Source organism: Perna viridis, chromosome 9 (genome assembly GCF_037379345.1).
Source record: "Perna viridis isolate PV_CMFRI_1.1 ecotype Kerala chromosome 9, ASM3737934v1, whole genome shotgun sequence".
Lineage (NCBI taxonomy): Eukaryota > Metazoa > Mollusca > Bivalvia > Mytilida > Mytilidae > Perna > Perna viridis.
Window position 1 is genome coordinate 36,208,384 of NC_142453.1, and position 24,958 is coordinate 36,233,341.

Consider the following 24,958-nt stretch of genomic DNA (forward strand, 5'->3'; position numbering starts at 1 on the left):
CTCATTTTGGTAATTTACAAAACAAACCTAACCTAGCATCATGTTCTATGGACTCTCTAACTCTCTGTTGATTTATTGCTTTCTGTTCTAGTTATTTAATTTTCCAGAAGTTTTATCAAATTACACAAATTTATGGATTAAGTTTTCACTTAGTCATAGAGATTCTCCCCTGTACCAAGTAAAAGTCTCTTTTAATCAATTGGAAATTCACTCTTTAAATTAAGTGGAAATCCAATAAAATTTAACTAAGTGTATTTAGTTTTCTGGCCCACAATTATGTAATATGCATGTACTAGTCCAGGAACCAAACAATATAAGAGATCTGATAAAGATTTTGACCAACCCAATTATACAACAATTTCTAACAATTTTTTTATTTAAGGAAGATATGTGCAATGATGGATTTTGTGGAATGAAACCCGCTTTCTTTTAATCTCATGCAGTATTGCATTGTTTGGGCAAAAATATTAAAATTATCAATAATAGCCTGAAAATCCTCCTATTATTCAAAAATGTGCATCTTTTTTTTCATTTGTGTCCATGTGAGAATTTTAAAATTTAACACAAAGAGAACACATAATCTCTGCAGTATGAAGTAATTTTCAACTTACAATATATAGCATTTGTTGACATATTTACAGTGAATTATTCTAATTTACAAATACCACTGAGGTCAATTTAAAACATAGCTAGCATATTTATGGCATAAAACAATGCAATAAAGCCACAGCAAATTAACTCTATGTTTGTAAGGAATTTTAATAAAGTAAAATATTTTCATACACATTAAAATTTAAAATACTATCTATCCAGTTATTCAGTTCATCCATCTTTCTTTTTCATAGCGATTATTCTCTTATATTTCGAAATGTAGGTTTTTTTCAGTTGAATATTTAACAGGAAGCAAAAGATGTGTTTAATGATGACCTGTCACACTTTTTTCTATAGGGTATTTAAACAATGCATTCAATAAGATCATCTGAACATCAAACTTTATTAATTAAACACCAATATTAAAATAAAAGTACACAATCATTGTCGATAACATCAGACAATTCTTATCTAGTCAATAGTAAAGTGCAAGATCAAATTTAAGGTCTTTTATAGTCAATGATACCTTAAAGTTCAAAATATATATTTTTTAATTATGTAGGAATACATGCATCATGTCAGTTTCCAATTGGCAAAGAACACATCCAAAAATAGTACCAAGTCAGTCATTCATAAAACAGTTCAAAGAAATGAGCAGAACAATAGACAAAGTGATGGCAGTACCATAATTCCCCTGGCTATCTCTAAGATTAGATAAGGGGAGGTAATTAGATTATCATTGATGAAAAAGACATGACTGTATCCCTGTTTACATCAGAACCAGTGTCTTGAGAATTCTGCTGTTTCAATCAAAATTATTCAAAATCATGTAACTGTTAAATTAATGTTTTCCTTATCAATAAATTGGTGAATTATGTACAAGACTTATAAAACATTAAATGTCTGATAAGAAAACCATTTTCTATCTCATTAGTTTGGGTACATATAGAGTCCTTTGAGTCTTCTGAGGCTGATAGTTTTTAATTTGCTGTTCAATAATTTAATATCATTTCAGAGGAAAAATGATAGCATTTTAAGTTTTGACGTTAAAGATATCAAAAAATAACTGTAGCTGTTATTTTCATATCGGTAAAAAAAACAGTCAAACTGGAATTAAAACATCTTGATGTGTAGGCAGGCTTAATTAAGACGTTCATATTAAGTTTTGACATTAAAAGAACTTTGGTCCAACTTAATGTTTTACAAAGTGGGAATTTCCAAATATACGCCAACATTTTTGTAGAAAAAACTTTTGAATATTTCATTGGATCTTAGCTTCAGCATCCATTTTCATAGACTTAGTCTGACATCATTTAATTTTTTTATTTAAAAAGAAGTTATTTCCAAATGCATAGAATTACTGAAATAGTTTTACATGTAGGTGGCCATAAATTAAATGGTTTCAAGTGACATTGCAATACTTGTAGTTGTTGTTACTATTCAGCTAGTAATGTCAATGCCCTGAATAATCAGAAAACCTGTCTAAACCAAACCATAAATAATCATAAAAGAATAACAAATTAGTGAACAATAGCCAGGTTTAAAAGGTAAAAAGTAACTAAATACAAATAAAATATGAATAAAAAGTAAAAATATTGAAAAATATGACCCCAAATTTTCACCCTTATGACCTTTGTCAGGGGCAAAAAGTATTGAGGCGAAAACTGTCAATCCGTAACAAAGAGACAAGGTGCCCTTCAATTATTTGTATGTAGTTCCTTTTTACATCTTAAACATGGCTGTTGTTCACTTATTCATTATTCTTATTTACATTTAATTTGAGCCACTTCACAACATACATTATTTTTAATAATCAGAAAACCTGTCTAAACCAAGCCATGAATAATCAGAACCCTATCCAAACCAAACCATGAATAATAAAAAACCTGTCTAAACCAAAACCTGAATAATCAGAAAACCTGTCTAAACCAAACCCTGAATAATCAGAAGACCTGTCTAAACCAAACCACAAATAATCTGTACACCTTTTACTAGTATATCAGTTTAAATGTATTTTGAACCTTGGTAAACCAAACCAAATTTTTAAAGTTAAAGTAGATTTCACTGTGTACCACTATCATTAACAAAGATCTACATTCATTTTATGTCAACTTCAATTTTTCACCTCAAAAATGATTCATAAATTTTTCTTTCATAAATACTGTGTTCACACAACCATTTTTTCTAACCTTATAGAGCTATTACATCTCTCCTCAATAAAATAACTATTAAAATGACAAAACTTTTATATATCATAAGTTTAAAGGGACTTGACACAAGAAACTATAATGCATGTTTCAATGTGAAACCAGAAAAAAAATATGTACAATACAAATATACTGATTTTTTCAATGATGACAAAAATACCACATGTTATTGCCTACAAATAAAATAAACTACATTGTCAAAATTTAGTATGTCCTAAAACATTTTATGCAAATTAGAAATTAATGGTCTTAATCATACTTAATACTGCTTTGATTGTGCAGTAGAAATATTCACTATTTTTAGATAAGATCAAAACAGATACTAATGATGTTACAAATGCTATGATAAAATACCAGTAGTAAGCATTTGTTCAGCTTCACTAACACTTCATCTAAATACCCTATGGGAAGCTTTAGATCATCCATGAATACCTTTAATAAGACAAGAAACTTTTGTTACCCCCTATAATTTAATTTATAATTAAATAGTCTACAAAAAATATTATGGAGTACCAGCATTGAAATAAATTTAGAGAAAACTTTCATTAAAGATGACCACAGTACTTGCTATAAAACTCTACCAATTGATGTTTCATGGAGCACATCCAGACTTGACAAGTAGTCACAAAAATTTGTAAATTTTAATTTTAAGTACAAATCCATATAAAAGTTAGGTACAAAATCAGGTACAACTGCAAAATATGAGTGTCAAAAACCTGCTATCTTTCATTTTAAGGTGTCTTCTCTATTAGAAATGATAAAAACTTGATAACAGTAAAACTACCGAAATTAAGAAAACTTTCAACAGAAGGTCAGAACTTTTTTGCATTTGGACAGTTCTGTATTCCTGATTTAAATCCATTTTCAATGAAATCAGACCTTCAGTTTTCCATTAAAATACTGTTCACAATACATAGTAACTTATTTTACCAAAACTAAATACAACTAATTAATTAATTTCTTTACACTAATGGCACAGATAGTAAAATTACACTGTCAAAGTGGTATACTAGTCTGACCAAGCTTTGCCTACTGCCTGATTCTCATAAAGGCTGATACCTGAAGGACTATTTTTTATTTGACCATGGGTAATTATAAGCTTCTGTATGAAATTAATATTTACTTTAGGTTGAGAATTTTATTAGGGACATGAAGAGCAATAAAGTATATGATTTATTATATAGGACCATTGTCACAACTTGGACAAAAATTAAAAAACTTAATTCTTTACTACTTAATAAAAAATAAGCAAATTTTAAAAAGGCTTTAAAATATATTGTAAGTTTTTTCATAAATGATACCTCTATACTATTGTTTGGAAGTAAAAGATATATTTAACAGATTAAATTTGTTGATAATAGGGTTAAAGTCCCCACATCTGACTACAAAGAAAGATTTAAAGGGGTGGTTTACTATCAAATCCATAAAATGCTGATATGGCAAGTCTAAAAATACCAGGTACACTGTGTTTATATATCACTTGATGTTAAAGAAGATTTATACATGGGATGAGAGGTGGGATTTACAAATTCCACTCTGGGTCAGACATTATAAACAAACAAAATCTTCTCTTGTGTTTTAAACAAAGGTTTTTGCACTTTATAGCTACCAAAGCATTTATGTCAACACTTTAGGTGATAAAATATTTTCCCCAACCTCAATTTTCATATTTATATTTAAAATGTATTGCTAAAACAAGAGTTGAAACCCTCCAAGAAAGATATTTTTATGGTATTTAAAAACCCTGACAACAGAAAATCAACTCAAAATAAACCATAAAACTTCTGTGTATATACACATAAAAAAACTACGAACTTTACTGCCAGAAGTAATATCAACTGTTTCTAATACATTGTCCACTTAAGTTGTTATGATCAGCCTTTTTAAACGCTGTTTTCCGAATACAATTCTTATATTTAAAGTCTAGATCTGTGAAATACTAGTAAGCATTCAAAAATAAGTAATAAAAGATTTTAATGCCAGGTATAGTGGGGGTCCAAGGACCAAGCATAATCTGATAAAAATGTTCATTAAAATTTCCAATTGAAATCCTCGACCTAAAAATGGGATATATAAAACCTTTGTTGTAAGGGGAGGCAACTATGAATGACCACCATCCATTATAATGGGGGTAATTATAGCCTTCTGGTGACTACTTGTGTCCAGTGTCATTGGAAATATGGACATCCTGGTGAAATAATGAATCATTTTATAATGCTTCCATCAAAGAACTATAACACTGACTGTGCTAATAGTCCTTTCAAACAAATAATGGCCGCATTCTTTGCTTTTTCTACTTCAATCAGGGGAGGACTAAGAAATTTTGAAAAGGGGTGGGAGAGTTCCAAAGGGGGTTCTAGTAAAAAGTGGGAGTTCCAGGCTATTATTTGCTAATTTTTACCCAAATTTTGCTTAAAATGAACTTAATGTTCCATCAAAAGACCCGCAACCAGGAATGAGATGTGATTTCTTCTAACAACTTTAACCATCAGACATCTGTTGTTATTTGGTGGAGAATAGGACATATATAACCAGTTCTATCAACGCATTGACCATACAATCTACATATAACATCAATGGTGTATTTCATTAAATAGCAATTTGTTGAAGAAAAGTCTGTAAATACAGGTCTTATTAAGAATCCAATGGTTTATTTCACAAAATAAATTAAAAAGTATAAAACTAAATACAATTTTGACAGTCGATGAACAATAGAAACATATACATTGTGACATCAAAACTTATAATTGATTTTACACTTATTGAGTTCTTAATGTGAAACTAACTGTAAGCACTTAAAAAAAAATACAGGAAGTCTGATTCCCTAAAGTACAAGTACATGTATCTTCATATATGACCTGTAGCAATATTAAAGTTAAAACCACATCATGTACATACAGTCAAACGTAAGTGTGTAACTTTTGGAATAATGGAACCTAGAAAGAACAACCAATAGTGTTTCTTCCAATTATATTAATGAGTGTGTAACACTTAATATAAATACATACACCGTACCAGCTATTGAAGAATGTAAGAATCTTTCTGATATCTTTATGTGTGTGAGTGTGGAGTTTTTATCTATAAAGTTTTTAATTTGTGTGAGTGTTGTCTATAAGTCTGTATTTTGATATTATACATACGCTGTAACAGTTGGGACTTCATTCTTGAGATCTTGAAAGAAAGGTAGATTCTTTCTAATATCTTTATGTGGATTATATTCTTCACTGATTCTGTAAATACCAAATCCTGCTGGTAATAGTCTTCCTACCTCTGAAATAATAAAAAAGATGTTCAACTGAAAACACAAACATACCGAACGAACACTCCAGAATTGACTCAGCATATCATTTTCTGTATCAATCTGTTTCTTGAATTATTTTTTATTTAACCACTTATTCAACAGAACTTGTAAAATGTATGATTTACACAATCAAGCATGTTTCCTAGGTTTTCAAGGTATAAATTGAGTGTAAAGTAAGTTGTAAATCAGTGTTTTGTGTTTTATAGGTTGTAGAAAATGACCTAACCCAATTTATTATATAATAGTTCCATATATTTTACTTTACAGATCCTGAGGAGTAATTTCTTTTATTTTTTTTAATATCTGTTTTGCTTAAGAACATGCTATTATTAAAGCTATTTAGTACATTAAAAAGGTATTACTGATTAAACATAAAAGGGAGACAACTCTCTTCACCTTTCAGTTTTTATAACCTCTTTAAAAGCCTTTGAACGGGCAATCAATTTCCTATTATGATAATACTGCACCATACTGCAGACACTGCACTTAAAATACAGGTTTTTTGTTAGATTATGATTTCAACAAGCAGCTTGTAGACAGAGATAAAACAGAAATTGGCCAGATGGTAGATTTCTATACAAACTTCTCTAACCAATTTCCTGCAATTCATTTATAACATGAATAAGACATTGCCATTTGGTGTTATCTTCAAATATCCTTCCTGCAGCCTGTCCAACAGACAAAAAGTTGCAATTCTAGGATTCAATACAGGGGAAAATTATGAAAATATCCAGTTGCCTTTGGTTTACACTTTATGAAACAAAAGAAATGTGCATATTTGATCAAGTAACAAACCAACAAAACACATACAGACTGTACACTAGTTACTGTATGACACAAGTCAGGAAAGTTGGTGAGGAACCAGATAGACACTATCACCTATACATGTTAAAGGACATTAACCTATAAACATAAGGAGTTTTGTTATGTTAAAAGAGTTCTCTAAGTTGCTACTGTCAGAAACATTGATTAAGCATGTAGGTTAACCCTTTAACCTTGTGGGATGTGGGTACATATCGTCACAGTAACCTACCTATTCTACCCTATAATACAACATAATATTTAAATCTTATCAGAACTATCTTGCCATTTATCAAAGTATTTAAAGAAACTTAGTCTTTCATAAGAATGAAAGAAGCGAGTAATCAGCCCTCACAACATATATCTAAAGTCTATCTTATCCCACACTGTTTTGGTGACCTTTGAAAACCTTAACTTGATTTTTTCCCATAGAGACCAAGACCTATCAATTATCCATATATGAACCTATTTTCTCCACTGTCAGATAAAGCATCTGTTTACATTGTAGATTTATGTGTCTAGCTTGTACATGCATTCAAAACTTTAAGATATTATATTTATTTAGGTAATCTGGGCAAACAGAGAAAAAGGTCCATTTACATAGTATATTGACACCAGTCTTAACAGATCAAACTGTGTCAACAATAAAATTGTGATTCAAAAAATATATTACTTCCATGGCATATAAGGACTCATTTATGATATGATACCCTTTGAAGTAATATCCTTATATGATATTAAAATAAGGAAATGTTCAAGGTCGATTCAATGATTTTAATCAAAACCACCAGCTTCAAATTTACAATAACATGAATGAATTAAGTGAAAGCAATAAGACAACAATAATAAAATCACAAAGTTTGCTGAACCTGTTTATAGAGACAATGATTCATCGTGGTACACTTCATAAGCAGAATTTACATGGAAATCATAACTGACCAAAAGTTTTTTTATGCTAAGCACACTAGCACACATTTTAATGACAACTTACAGACTACTACAGCAAAGAATAAAATGTGATATTTTTTTAATCTACCCATGAATCAAAGTGAGCCATTTTCACTTCAATGACCTCCAATAGAAATGATCCTCAATAAATGTATAATCCTTTTATGTCCATATCATTAACAACAACAGCTTGTATTTAACAAATTTTCTCATAAAACAACCAACGGGAGACGGCTTTAATTGCTATTTCCAGAACCTTTATTAGTTTCACTAATAAATTGTTTAATTAAAATTAGGACCCTTTTTTCCTTAACATCAAACAATCATTTAAAATGAAGCAATTGAAAACGATATCAATACATTTAACTACAAAATAACATGAAAGCTTCCACAGCGAACATTAAAACAGATAGTTAAACAAATAAAGACAACATTGTCTATCTTGGATACATCCTGTAATCCACTTTCAATAAAAGGTATATCAGTATATAGCTCGTAGCTTAGAATGAAAAAAAACTCTCATACAGACAGAAACTCTATAAACAGCCCCTGTTAATCAGATTATGCTATAGACTTATTGCTTTCAGTCAATATAAACCTTCGATTCTGGTATTGGGCTGACTAGTTACAGTAATCAGGGCTTTTAAGATGCTCTGTTAAACCACAAATTGAAAAACAGAATTGCACTTTTTTCTAATGTATGCAGTTTAAACTGTCCAAATATTGTTAAAAATTGGTTTTAGAAGGAAAATGTTTGGCGACAAATATAATGCATGTACAGAGGCTGCTTTTTGTGATAAAATATTACAGAATTTCCTAGTGAACATGATTTTTTGAAGAAGATTTTTAGTACTGGTACTTTAACTGAAATACTGGCACCCCCACCCCCTCCAAAAAAAAAAAAAAATAAACAAAACTAAACAGCCAACCATTTGTTTCAGTTGTCCTTAATAAAGTCTCAATATCCAAAATCAAATATAGCAAACCTAAGGAATTCCCCATTACATACCCCTTTTTTATCATCAATCTTAATGTAAATACCAATTCATAGGAGTGAACACCTAGTATCAGCTTAATAACACAAATGACTGAAAGTCCATTTTTTACCTGCAAACTCCTGATAAATCATGGTAACAATTTATTGTGCCCACAGAAAATAAAATATACTACTTAAAACCTTTTGGCTCAATTGAACTTCAGTTACTCACACAATATCATAATTAATTTACCCTTTAAACCACCACTCAAGAATATAACTTTTTTCACTATGTTCAAACCATCAATTTTCTTTGCATTTCATTTCTGGCTACTATAATACACCAGTCTATTTTGTTTCTGTATTTACATCAAGCATGGTTTTAAAATGCAAATGTAATTGGTACACCAATAATATCTGTTCCTTTGCAATAAATTTTTTTTCTGAACTACAATGACATCATTTTTGCAATAAAACCTTTAGGGGTCTATAAAATTTAAACTCCGAAAGAAAATCCTCAACAGAAACACAAAACAAACAATACTATAATTCCACAATGTAGCAGTGTAACAATTGACCACAGTATAATCCACCAAGCCCATCACAAAGATAGAAAAATATATTAAAATGACCAACATCTCAAGGAAACTTTAGGTTCATTTTCCATTGATTACAGTAATTTGAGATTCCACATCAAATTTAATAAGATTGGAATTCTCCTGCACCCATACTATACCATTTCATCCAATGACACAGCAGTTATCAGGATTGACTGGATAACACTTTCAGACATGCAAGATGTTTGTATTATACTGTGGGTTTTCACAGCTTATGGCATGCAACATACCAACTCATCAACACAATTATTGTTATAGCGGGTAATTTTCATGAGTGCAAAATTTAGTGATATGCTCTATTAATGGGGTACTGAATTTTTGCTGTCTTTATTTTTCATGCTCACAGGTATAGTCTACGAAAGTTAACTGTAAAATATGTTGGACTTGAATATTGTAAGTTTTTTTATATTTTGTAACTCTCCAATCCTAGCGAATACACCAAAATAAGAAACTCACGAAAATTTCCTACTATACAGTATAATCAAAATGACAATCAGTTATACATAATATATTGTTATGAGTTGTCACTGTTATCTTTTATAGAGGGTATATCTGAATATAATCGCTTAACTTAGTTTTCATGGTATGGATCCAGTAACTTCTCAGTAAATGTCTAAGCACACATCATTAGGTCAAATCAGCACCATTTTTCAAAGTTAAAGAGTCTGATTATATTGGAAAATATTGGAAAAAAATTAAAGCATCTTTCATCTGAGCATTAAGTTTATCTCCACTATAGCAAGAGTATAATAACATTCCAAGGACTTTACAGATATGAAGCTAGAAATCATATTTTTGGTAATTATTTTCTGCCCTCCAACCATTGCAATCTGTGTTACCTCACTGTATTTTTTTCATGGGTGATGTTTCATTAGAGGTACAAAATAAAGGTGAAGTCTGGAATACCTGACTAAACTCATAAAGCCTTATACATCTTAGACAGTGTTGATTGATTCATAAGTTAATGCAAGCTCTTCATAAACATTTTTAAAATATAGCAATATAAATGCATTTTTTCCTTGTGTAATCACCATAAAACACATCAGACTTGTCCTCACTTTAATGGCATGCGTCTGTCAGAACATAAAGTTAGAGAACAATAAAATTATAATCAGCCTGTCACATTCGTGAGCAACTCTTATCATCATTACATACATAAAAGAAAAATAAAACTTTTATTTCCATTCTTCAAATAATATGATCCTATAAAACAACATTCTCCCCAGTGGTAACAGAACAGAGACAGTCGTTTCCTGTGAGGTAACAATACATAGAACTTTAACTTTAAGTATCTATGTGATTGTAATAAAACTTGGCATTGATAATATGCACAATAATTAGGTGGGACTAAGTGTTGGATAGATAACCGAATAACAGTATCTGCGATCAGAAGCCATTCACAGAGTGTTGGAAAGGTTATAGCATTAAAGTAACAGGTTAATTTAGTTCAGACAATATGAACTTATCTTCTCATTACAGCAGCAAAACCCTCCATAATGTCTACCACTGCAGACACATCTAGTTTCCAGTGATAAAAGCAAAGTAGGCCAACTATTATTCAATTATACACACCAGCTATATATCTATCTCAATGATAAGTATCATAAAGCTGTATAGGCATCTTAGAAAACTGACCTACATTAAGGTGTTCCTGTATCAGATCATGGTCAACATGAATAAGCCTATTTAGCTTAGGTTTAGGTTTTCAATTGGCATAGACAACTGTATGTACTAGAGCTACACATAGCTAGTATCAAGTCAGGCACGAACAAGATGTGGATGTTATTAAAGTTATGCTAAGACAGACTGCATAGACAATATGCAAACCACTTGGGTCAGTACTGCTATGATATATATGCCAGTACTCTATAGACTATTGGTATTAGGGTTCACCTAACTTGGGTTAGTACTGCTATGATATATTGTGCCAGTACTCTATAGACTACTGATATTAGGGTTCACCTAATTTGGATATGCATATTGTTTTGTTTTCACTTTCAGTTTATTTTTATGTTTATGGGCAACTTTTTACTCTGTCTGTGTATAATGTTGTTTTGGGGCCATTGGTCGCGTTGAGCAGATATTTTTCATCCCGCTGGGGTTGAAATGTCTCTTTGACTTATTTACCATATCCATTCTCATTATATGTACTCTGACTAATATCTGACACTAATACTTGAATTCTGCATAGAAAACTTGTAACCTGCTTGCACTCTACACAGACAAATTGTACAGCTGTCATTACACCCCCTCCTATACAGCTCAGGCATTACACCCCCTCCTATACAGCTCAGTCATTACCCTCCTATACAGCTCAGTCATTACACCCCCTCCTATACAGCTGTCATTACCCTTCTATACAGCTGTCATTACACCCCCTCCTATACAGCTCAGACATTACACCCCCTCCTATACAGCTCAGTCATTACACCCCCTCCTATACAGCTCAGACATTACATCCCCTCCTATACAGCTCTGTCATTACACCTCCTCCTATACAGCTGTCATTACCCTTCTATACAGCTGTCATTATACCCCCCTCCTATACAGCTCAGTCATTACATACCCTCTTATACAGCTCAGTCATTACACCACCTCCTATACAGCTCAGACATTACACCCCCTCCTATACAGCTCAGTCATTACCCTTCTATACAGCTCAGTCATTACACCCCCTCCTATACAGCTCAGCCATTACCCTTCTATACAGCTGTCATTACACCCCCTCCTATACAGCTCAGTCATAGATCACCTCTCTATACAGCAAGGACATTACACCCCCTCCTATACAGCTGTCATTACACCCCCTCCTATACAGCTCAGTCATAGATCATTATACTATAACAAGGTCTTGTAATAGAGGAATTTAATTTCATGTAAGAAAAAATTACATAAAACTGATAGCTTGGTGAAGTATTCAAATAATTTTAAGGTTCATTTGCATTAAATGTTATCTACAGAAATCAGACATGTTGGGTTTTGGCTGATTATGTCGATAATTCTTGATATGTTTTGTGACTAACTTGTATCACATATGGTAGATGTCACTGATATCTCTACAAGGAAGATATTATCTGGTCTTAATTTAAAATATGTGACATTTTACTTTGAAACTGTTGCAATTAGAGAAAAAGTTTTTGATATGAATGGGTATGACACCATAGAAGTCACTAACACTTATGTCGTAAATCAGAAAAAAAGTCAGAGAATGCACTTGGTGCACACAATGGACTGCATTGTACATAACTCGCTTACTTTAATTTAAATGGACAGGAATTAAATTGAAATAGTTTTCTTATTTTGGTACCTTAAATTTTCTTTTCATTTACCAGGTTGTTGTACATATTTGTAAATGGATGAATTAGTATTAATTGAATAATCTAAAAGGTAAAAAATTATGATTGACTCTGCACACCTGCATAGTTTAATGAGGAACTGTTTGTCCCAATACTAGTGTTACTGGTATCACCTGGTTAGCTATTTTGTTCATGGTCCCAACATAGAGAAATTAAAAATCCTTCGGTATATGAGAGTGAATGAACTAGATTTATACTTGTTACTGCTCAATGTTAACAACAAATGTTTCTACAAATAATAGAAATATCTTTAGAGAAAACCCCCAGAATACTTCTATCACCTTCAATTCTTCAGAATGAAGGAGAAAAAACTTTCTCTGAATTAATAAGGCAGGGGCGGAATATATAATTACAGAAATATAACCTACCAACATAAGTGCTATTGAATGTCAGGGTAGGAATGATTAGAAAGACCCTCCACGGTCAAACCAGATTTACTTTCTATACTATAGTAGTAACCTAATTGAGCAGAAAAATTTAAATTCAGTCAATGAGAACTAGGTATTAAATTTACTTGTGATTAAAATTCAGTCACTGAGAACTACATGCATAATACAGGTTGTTTTTTTTTTTCTGATCCAACTTCATTTAGTAAGAATTATATGTTCAACTCGTCATTCCCAACTTTCGAGCAGTAGAAGAAAAAAACATAAAATGTAATATGCTAACTCAGCAAATAAAGTGCTGCACACTGTCTTATCATTACAACAGGAACCTTATCTCTCTAACCTCAACATGTAATTACCATTTTTATTTAACATATACATCTGCCTATATTTTAACTTAAACAGACCTGGGCTCAATTAATCTAAAAAGTAGTCACTTGCATAGTATGTAAACGCATGAAAGATAAAGCCTTAGAATAAACCCAAGTTGAAGCAACCATCACCTTATATCTGTAAAATATGACATGCTGCTGACCTTCACCTTTACTAGGACACTGTTCAGCTTAATACTGAGAATAACCCTGACCTTCCACCTTGTTTATATCTCTACTTCAATTAACCATAGGATATTTTCTTTACCTTCACCTTCAAACCTGACTTCAGAATCCAGATGAGGACTGCAGAGACAGGGTTCATTCATGACAGTTGAGTATAAAAATCTAAGCATTTATAGTAAATCTAAAATAACAAAAGTTAGAGCAACTACTCTAACTATTTTGGTATAAAGTATGGAATACCACAATACTATAAAAATGTTGTAAAATGATACAAGGAAATTACAATGCGACTGAATAGTTAGTTAGAGGGTAACTGATCAAAGCAACTATAATAGTATAGATTATTGGGTGTGAAAAAGTACTCACGACGTAAAAACACACTATCTGAAACTTTTAAAATGTGGAATTATTAGTATGGAGAGTAATAGCTCAAGTATTGATACAGAAGAAAGATAATGAAATAAACTAATACGAAAAAAGATTTCACCTTAAGGTCATTATATGCGATTTAAGGATTGTTTTTAATTTTTGATCAAGTTATGTAATATAACCAACAAATATTCCATTAAATGTGAAGTGGTTTATGTTCAAGCATGACATACTAAATTAGTTAATACAAAATAACTTTAAAATGTTGGCAAATGATAACCAAACATTCAGAAGACTAATTACAAATATTAAGTTATTCTCAAATGTACCAAATAAAGTGACAAATCTATTCCAGGCTTTGGTTTTGGAATCACATAACCGTGCAACATAATCATTTCAGTTATTACTGTTTAGATCAAGAGTAAATAGCCTGATAGATTGTAAGAGTACATGTATAAATTTTGTTAGAGATCTGCATAATGATAAAGTACCAGAAAACCAGGAACTTTAATTAGTATCTTCCTCCAACTTGGGATTCTAATGCTGTAGTAGCTATCAATATGCCCAATTACAAACAATATTAAAACTGTGGGGGGTTGACAATTGATTAACTGCCTTTATCAAATCAGACAGGGTAATTCTCAAAAGGGAGATAATTAGTGGAACAAATTACAGGGAAAGTCTCAAAGGTGGCAACAAGTGATCTAAATTCATTGCATGTTAATCTGAGTATGAGTCAGCTATTATTAGAACTGGTTTTATCAGATCTTACCAGATTCTATCTAATCATCATCACAACTTTCCTTTGTTTTCCTAATAGCTTTGTATTGCTACCTCATGGACTATTTAGATAAAAATGACTAGTATGAATAATGATTTCTCAGAATATAAACACTTCAATGATGGAAGTAAAGCATTCATCATAACAACTTACTATAATGCCCCATCATTCAATGAAATCCTTACACATATCTAGATTTTCATTACGTAAATATATGAACAGATTTCAAAAAAGCATTTTCTCACTCTGCAATTTGTACAGTGGTAAAGTTGTATTCCTCCTCAGTTCTTACTCTCTACCTTACAGTTACTCTACAGGAACCAGAGGAGAATGAATAGCAATACAAGCCTGTTTACTTGGATCCATCTAGCCTGTCAACTGGACCAACTACCCTGTGAACTGGACCATTTAGTCTGTTAACTGGACCCTCTAGCCTGTTTCATAAAATTCACTATAAAAACCCTTTCAGTACCTTACCCTAAACCTGAACCTATACTATGTTTACATCATAAACTATGTAGGACTTCAAGGTATGCTTAATACTGAAAGCCAAAATCATTTAAAATGTACCAAAGGCTTCCTATTAGTGGTTTAAAATTATCTTCTGTATATCCTGAAAACCACAGACAGGTCATTCTGGGACAAAAAAGTGGGATTTCACCTTATAGAAGGTTTTTATATACACAAGATTACAGAATACCACTGAGAATGAGCCCTATAGCAGAAGGAAGGTGTAATTGACTGGATCAGATTAACACACCCAATCCATTATAACATCATAAAACCCTGCATGGTTTTGTCAACAGTCCAACTTAACATCAAGTAAACATGATACTAAACTAAGGCTTGCTCTGTTACACTAGGTATTGCTTATAGTAAGGTTCTCAGTAAACTGGAATTGGACCTAACTTCCACAGCTCTAAAATGTCAATCTCTAACAATGTTCCTCTGATGTAGTGAACCAATGGCTCATTCTGTTTCACAAATATCAATCTGTTTTAGCAAGTATCTGTTGGTGTAGATACTGTAGACTTGCTTTGAGTCCTCAGTGGCAAGATCTAGAGATTCACCTAAAGGAGGGGGGGGGGGGGGTACCAGGGGCCCACAAAATAAACCTTGATAAACACATTTAAGTGCATACATTTACCTATAATTTTCATACATTTCACATATTGATAGAGGTTGGGCCCCTCAGGCCCCCTAGGATCTGCCTATGGTAAGTTACAGGAAGGGATTGAAGCAAATCTAGAGTACTGTTGTTGCTTTCTCATTTTATCTGTCTTAGTAAAGATCTATTGATTATCTGGTAGTATACCACAACTCTAGTTGCACTGAGCTATTCTGGTGACCAAATAAATATCCTCTACATCAAATTTGTCTTTCATCTTTCATGTAGAAAATTACCATCATAAAACTTTCTCATGGAACATGGATCCAAGTGGGAAAATCTAATAAATATGTGAAATAATCATGACATGTGTCTGTCCTCTGGTTATCTCCTCTGGTCACAAGCGTGGGACAATGAGAAATGTACAAAATATCAGTTGTACTTTTAATTCTATGCCATCTATTCAGGTTTTCTCCATATCAATTTTTCCACTTCACGATGTGTTTTATACAGAAAATAAGACCAGGCAATTCATATTGAAATGTCATCATGGATTTGATGAAGATAACATGGTTTGTAACAAACTGACTTCATTTTCAAGATAAAATCATTAAATAAATAGATTACTAAATGTGTAGATTGTCTGAGTGAACATTTGCCTTTCACCTGCAACAAAAGAACCCAGACAAAATATGATATGCACTTTAAAACAAACTTCACCGAATTTTGTGCTGATGAAAATCAATTCTGCCATCATCCAGAACACAATTTTTGATTCATGATAATATAGCCAGGGTTCTTGGCTTTTGACTTCATAACATAAAAAAGATTTTATCTCTTTCTAAAGAAATTAGTTCAAGAAGGTTTAATTTGGAGAAGTTATTAAAATACCTTTTTAGATATTGACTTTTTCATTAAAAAATACATCAGCAATCTCAAATAATTTACTTAAACCAATTTTCTTGACATTTCATGTTTGAGATCTTTCTAACAAGGTAAATGGCAGTTTATTTCTATGGAAAGAATTTTATTTGACCACTTGAACTACTGAACGGAAATGCAAAGAAATTATTTACACTTAATTTTCTTTTTAAATTGTAGCAGTAAATTCTTTTTTATAGTCTACCCTGATTTATAATGAAATTTCTTAAAATTATAGAGGAAAATCTTTCTTTTATGACCAAACTGGGTTAAATGTGCATCATAAATTAAATATAATTATATTATTAATATCAAATTTACTATAACAACAAAAAATACAGTAAATGGCATGTTAAATATTTCAATTAAGATTCTGAATTAATGCTAAAATCCTGTTACCATAATATGTTTATCTTATCCAAAGGATTTTTTGGTGTAAATCCTCCTTTCATTAAATGATAAAGTACTGTAAGGTACAGCAAAGGGAGATAATCCTATTACATGGACCAGTATTTTGAAGCTGGGATGATCATAAAAGACTACTTATACAGCTGTGTCAATTCAAAATAAACAACAATCATCACAATAACATAATCTGGTATCCCTAGCAACTTATTTCCCATTATCAAACACAGATTTAAACCAGCCTCAACCTTTGATATTATCATCTTCACTGTGGCCAAATTCTGTCCTCATACGACATATTACATATCTAGAAGCTACTCGTATGTTTTACCAATGAACATTAAAAAAAAAGCAAGGCAGCAACCATTTCATTTTCTGGGAAAGGCAATGGACTTCAAATAAAAAAAAAATTTCAAATTTTTTTTAGAAAAAAAAATGTTTGACTTCAACAGCATTTGTATTACTCACCACCTTTACTACCTTTAAATGTATAAATTTGAAGAAAAAAAATTGTTTTCAACTTGTCACGAAAAATTTAATTGTTTTTCATAATAGGAAAATAAATGATGGTCTATGAAAATCCATAACCCCACAGAAAATCAAATGGTTGCTGTCAAAATGGATACTGCACAAAAAGTTCATAAATCATGGTGTTGTAGGGGGAAATTTTCAATAAAAGATTAAAAGGTGAATACCATGTTGATTTTTACAATTCAAGTAAACCAGCTTTCTATGATGTTAAAAAATCCACGAAACCATTACATATGTATTACTAAGTAGCAATTTCACAAAATTGAAAACTTTACAATAATATAAAAATAGTATACTAGAAAGACAACAGATTCCACTAAGTCCTAACTACATACAATTCATGTATTATGTCAATATCAAACACTTCTGAGGACACAGATCTAACCCATTTACAAAATAGGTAACCCTAAATCTACCCACAGCCATAAAAGGCTGTAAAATAAATGGAGGCCCATCATCAATAAACAAGTTATGGGTGAAAGGAAACTAATGACCTGACACATTGTGGAGGGAAACTGAATGGACAAGATCATTTTACGCATCCACCCTCTCATCTTGTCCAGTGGCGGTACAATGGACATAAACTATACTTTAACTAAGTCTATACAACTTTAGCCTATATCTATGGGAGGGGGTCATTAATTCTTACTTAGTTATGAAGGTCAATGGTGTCAAATAATAGTGACATTTTTAACACAGAGGGCACACTTTGAAGATTTGCACATCTGCTTGAAAAGTGTTGAAAAAGAAAAGTGACAATTACTAAGAGAATGGTAGAATAACTCAGAAAGATGAATAGGAATTTAAAGATCAATTGGTCAAAAAATTTATCCAAATTGTCTTTTCCTGTTAACAGATATGGTACATGAAAGTATTTGGTTGGATCAACAATAGTATTTTATAGAGACAGAAGGAGATAGCCACATGTAATAATTTACAACACTTAATACTAAGAACAGGTAATAAAAAAACACACACAAGACATAAGTAATTTTATAACCCTCTTTGAAAAGGTAATCCATCCTTAAATTTGTGGAAAGAAAATAAGACATTGGGGAACTAAAAACTCCTGCATGAACTTTATTTGCCTGCAACAGCCGGTGTTCAGAGACAACTGGTGAACAATAACAAATCATCCATGCATGTAGAGACCTACTTAGATCAAAATGAATTTTCTATAAGGATAGATCCATTGTTTATAAATGTATTTGGTGAAAAATTAATAAATATTAATAATGCTAACATCCTGTTTTATTATCACATGGGCATCTCCCAGAATGCATCCTGTTTTATCATCATATGGGTATCTCCCAGAATAACATTTCCACCTATAAAAAGCAGAGAAATGACAATAATATGGAAGAAAGAACTTAATAGGCTCAGCTGCATTGTCTCTGGTAAATTTAGGCAGGTGACAGGCCCACCAGGATTCACAATGATCAAACTAAAATATTACATAATATCAATTTCTTTGTTACTTGTTAGTTTGACAACTATCAAACAGACATGCTTCATCTATCACTGGTGGTGCTCCTGTCCAGAGCTATCAGACAGACATGCTTCATCCACCACTGCCAGCACTAGTGATGCTTCCTTTGGTTATCAAACAATGATTTCATTGACATTATAAAGCCTTAATTAAACAGCGTCTGGGAGACATCCATTGTCAAACCATATTCATCTCTCTCTGGAATTTTCAAGAGTCATTTCTGTATCATTACATCTCCTAATAATCTAATAACACTTCATACACAAGTGGTTCCATGAGACAGCTTTGTTCAGTCCCTCGTTACTTAAAAGACCGTAAGAATTTTTCTCACTAACGCTCAATTTATCTCTTAATTAAGGACTACTGATGAGTATGGAACCTGGAACTATTGTTGATTTTAGCCGTAATGTGTTGATTTCATAAAACGTCAATAAATCGTACAATGGTTTGAAAAGATAATTATTACAACTGATAATTTATTCAGTGAAAAAAATATAACATCAAAGAGTTGGACAGGTTCCACTGGGGAAATTGAGAAAGATTAAAACTGGAAATTATAAGTTATGGCCCTTTGTTCTCTGTAATAAAGAAAAAAACACAACTTCCTTTTTTGCTAATTAAGGAGTAAAAGGAAGCCTTAATTATTTCTTGATTACACAGGTTTAATTAAAGTTATACAATGTTCATTATAGTTGTCTTTGTCATGAAGGACAGTGATAAAATTGAAGTTGAATGAGTTATGACCCTTTGATTAAAACAATTAATTAATATGTGTCTGTGATTTGAAATATTTTGAGGAAGAAAATGTGCAAAATGCAAGTCTGGTTAGGAAAAAAATCAATATTAGTTTCATGTTTATTCTCAAGTCTGAAGGTTGGAAAATTTACAACTTTAATGACAACATGAGCCAAGCATCAAAAGTAAATGCCATTAATAAGGTCAATAGTATGACTAATTACAATTCTTAATACATGTATAACTTCAGCTTTTTTTTCTTTCCTGTTTTGAATAGTGAATTGGCCCATTTTTTTCATATTTCAATATCAAACTTAAACAATTACCAGATGCACATACAATTTAATCCCCTGTTAAGTGTTGAAATGAGGACCTCATTGTTGAAAAATATCCCAAGGTATCATGTTATGACATATATTCACTAAATTGTAGACCCCATGTTGAAGCTCTCTCAATTATTACAATATCAAAATTATCTGAATGGAGACCTCCTTGTTGAAACCTATCCATTCCAAGCCTAGATGAAATTGAAGACACCCTTGTATGAAACTATCCCAAATATATCAAATTCTCATACATCATAATTGATACAATTCCATTCAGTTTTGTCCTATTATTTACCTCATTTGTTTACAAAAAATTGACTGACGTGACCAACAACAAATTAATTTCAGAAACATATCCCTTCACAAGTGGGTAACTCTATTACCAGTTTATTCTATATTGACACACTGTATCCACTGAGATTTGTTTTCCTCTCATCTTATACCATAAGTGATGTATTAGTCTTCAGAGTATGTCTCCCTGTTGGGTTTTATGGTTTTATACCCATTAATGAGGTGTATAAATTGAATTTTTATGAGTTGACAATGAGTATAATTGTTCATATGTAATAATGATGGATCACGGGGTAACATGATAGGTATTAAAATCTACACCAATAGTGTCAGTAATTAATACATTAGGGCAGGCAAGACAAACTTGTCAATAGAGTATAAGTAAGGCTTTGTTGGTGTAATTTGTAGTTCATGCCTGGTAAATATTGAAAAACATATCCTTTTTCATTAAAGAAAAATATGTTACTTGTTCACATGTAAGCTTTTTCGTAGCAGTGATTATTTTATACATTATGATATATGAAGCTTATTTGCTCTTTTGCAGTGAATAGATATTCCCTTTTTTCATAAAGAAAACCACTCCTGTGCTTTGTCCTTATAGCTACTAAGATGATGATAATAAGGATTTCTATGTAACTGTGGTCTCCCTTGATTTGATGTTTTTTATATTTATCACTGAGGTTTCCATGTGACCTTTCATGCACTTACATACCTCAATAATAATGGGATTAGATGTTAATTTGTTGACAGAAAGACAATATGCACTCAGATTGAACAAAAACACAGTTCATGGAGTAACACACCAACCACAGAACCTATAATATGTACTGACACCATTTCTTGTCACCATAACATAATTTTACAGAACATTAGTTCATAATTTATAACACTCTACATATCAAGAAATCAAGAATTCAAATCAAAGGATGTCAAACCCTCATCCAGTATGTTTTCTGCTAGAGTAAATATGCACCAGCTGAATAAAAACACTTCCTGTCTTTGGTATCTACTTGAGTAAGTCTGCATTCAACCCCCTGCATCACACGAATCCAAAGAAAAATAATAAGCATTTCCTAGACAAAATATTTAACTGCACATCTTTGTAAGAATTAGGCAAAATGGATAAAAAAACAAGCCTGCCAAAACCCTATCTGACAATGCAATTTCACTATATATTGATCTCTATATATTACTGTATATTTTCAGAATTTGTTCATAAGAATGTTAAGAAACTGAGGTTTTTGACAGAGTTATCTGCCCATGGAAAGATATTTGCAGTGTATTTCAACAATGAAATTATAACACATTTTTACCAAAATGATAGGGAAAATCTTATCTTTATTCCTTGAGTTTGTTTGTATAAATGTCAAAGTGGTAGGTTATTTAGTTATATCATGCATGCCTTGTTTCACCCCGCTGCCCGATTCTTACAAAAACTGCTTCTTAATACTAAATTAAACTCTGCACTCAGTATGAAAGAGTTTGACCTTGTTCCTTCACATTTTTTCCCATCACTGCACTTTAATATCATTCAATCTATTTATCCTGCAGTTTCTCCTACAAACCACAACCTAATATCAACCTAATATCAATCATATCAGTTAAGTTTTCACCATGGAGAAGAAAACATCAACAGGTCAAACACAGCATTATTGGAAATAAGAGGAACCAACATCACTTAGAAAGTCAATTTATGGAGACTGAGATGGTGTTAAGAGTAATGAGGGAGAAATTTACCAAGTACTTGTCATAGTTCAATACCCAGTACCCAATCATATTAAACTGGTCTTAATTATGGTTTTTTTGAGTTGTAGATGATTGAAAGAACATTTGTCAATGGCTAATGATATGAAAGCTGTGTATTTGAAACCCTATTTTCCAACATTTTTAGCATGTTTAATTGTTTGCTGTGTACAATTTAGTGTAGTATTCTTTTTCTTTTAAGGGTAACAAAGAATAATAATAAAAAAATGTACCTAATTCAGTGCTTCCATTCTTGTTGAAGACCTTTTTGTGATATCTGAAAGGATTTACTATTTTTCTATTTAGGTTATATCTTATGCATTTGTTGCGTTTCACCATCTCCCTTCTTGTTTTTCTCTATAAATAACTTCTCAAACAAGGCAACAATATTCATCCTTTTTTAATTGCATAAGCATTATGTTTACTTTTCACAGAAGAACAAAAGGTATAAGTAACAATGAAACATACAGTGATCTGGTGTAAAGCAACCCTACAATTAAAAGTAAGTGTTCAAACAGAGAGTTTTCTATCAAATGAAACTGACTATAAGTGAAAGCTGACAGACATGATGTATCTGACCACTTTTTATACTGATTGAGTAACTGTCACTATATTGCCTCAGAAGAAATAAGGTCAGGAAAACAAATACCCAACAAACCAAAATTGGCCAATAAGAATAGAATGCCCTGATTAACCAAGTATGTAGACAAAACATCTGAACTAAAGTAAAAATGACTGATTATCAGCTTTTCCATTACAGAATTAGCTCCAGTATTCTACTATGCTTCAAAGGTCTTTTGTCAGCCATGGTAAAATAGTGATAAACATATAACCATCATCTTAGACATATGATGGTCTTATTTCCACATCATTGATAAATTTTACCCATAGTGGAAATTTTCTCCACAGCAGTTGCCATTTCTAGTCCTATTAGAATCAAAATAAGCTATCGTCCTGGGATGAAAAAAAAATAATAGCATCAATGTCCAGCCTGTGGTTATACAATGATAAATTGAAATAGCCTTAAATTATTTCTGTAATAAAGTAACCAAACTGAAGATAGCTTAAACTGTCTTCTTTTCCTTGACCACCTCATAAATCTTCAAAACCACTCACCCAGAGCAAAGACCTAAAGGAATGTTGACAAGAGCATTCACATCAAGGCTATTGGCTTTCTTATTGCCATAAAAGTAAAGTGCTCCTATCTTTAGGAAATGTTTATTTTTCATAAATCATGGTGGACAACTTTGGACATCAGCTTATTATTGTTACACCTTGTAGTGACAGCCTTTTGTCTGATTTTGATTCAAATTCCTTACTTTAATACCTTGTCTTACACCTGGATAGATTAATATCACTGGACCAACAGCAAATTGAAATTCCATAAAAACTTTAATGGGTCAGTAGTCAGCTAAGATAAACTTGGACACTAGTACAGTGTATGTGACAGTCAATTAAGTCCCCTTTAAATAAATCTAGGGCAATGACCCTAATGACTGCTTTTAAAGGAGAGGTGTAACCAACCTGCTAGAATTCCCCCTGTTGTTGGTCATTCTAGAGAAATGTTCTAAGGTTTGTATTCAACCTGTTAGAATGGCCCATATTTTTGGTTTTTTTGCAGAGAAAAAAGCACACTGGTCAGGAAATTTAAGGTTTTGATTGTTACACTAAAAAAATTACTATCACAGAAAACCATTGTTTGAATGTAATAAAAAGTTCCTCATAGTCAAAGAACAAAACTAAAGTTAAGATAACAACTAAAAGCAAACCAAACAAAAATGTTTAAGAACAAATAGGTCTCCTCCAGAATTGATGGTGACTAAAACCATACAGAAATTTCAAAAGTATGACTTTCACAATAAATCCAAACTACTAGAATAAAGGCACACACTATACTTAATTAGCACTGAAGTAAGAATAGATATGCTGTGTACTAGACTGACATATTAACATTTCCCTACCATAAAAAACTACAATTCCAGAAACTTAATTTCAGCAGATAATGGAAATGAGCTTCAGTTCCTTCCTCAAACAAAGCCTACTCTATAATAGGCAATTTATAAAACAGCATTCAATGTTTGCTCCGTAAATATTAACGTGTCGGTTCCGTGGGGAAAAATTCTGTACAAGATGTATTGGGAATATGTAAATTGCTAAAGCCTGAAAACTTTCATCAGGCTCCAAATCACTGCACAATAGATAAGTAAACAGAAATATTTAATGGAAATGAGGGAGATTTTTTTTATGCCATGGTTTTATGACTAAAAGATCCATTATTGATGAAGCTGTTTTGAAATCTTTGTTGACTGTTAGATGGCATTAAAGCTTCCGGGTATTTTTTATGACATTCCTTGTTAAATCAACCATATCATGAAACAACTTTGGAGGTTTTTTTTTCATTGCTTTTGTAGAACTGCTAAGTCATGTCTCATAATGAACTTATCTAAAAATGTTTTAGCAATTCTTTGGCCTTCAGTTCTGAGTAATCATTTTTCTTCAAAATTTCTAAAAATCATTTG

At 31.7% G+C, this 24,958-nt stretch overlaps 1 protein-coding gene across 1 annotated transcript in view; it reads right to left on the reverse strand.

The window, feature by feature from the left end:
* The window catches only part of LOC148608194 (somatomedin-B and thrombospondin type-1 domain-containing protein-like), a 54,315-nt gene that overhangs the window by 11,899 nt on the left and 17,458 nt on the right, over window positions 1-24,958 (reverse strand). Inside the window, exon 3 of the mRNA XM_088543916.1 lies at window positions 5,939-6,068. Within this exon, the coding sequence (XP_088400042.1) occupies window positions 5,939-6,068 (130 nt within the window). The remainder of the gene's footprint in view (window positions 1-5,938; window positions 6,069-24,958) is intronic.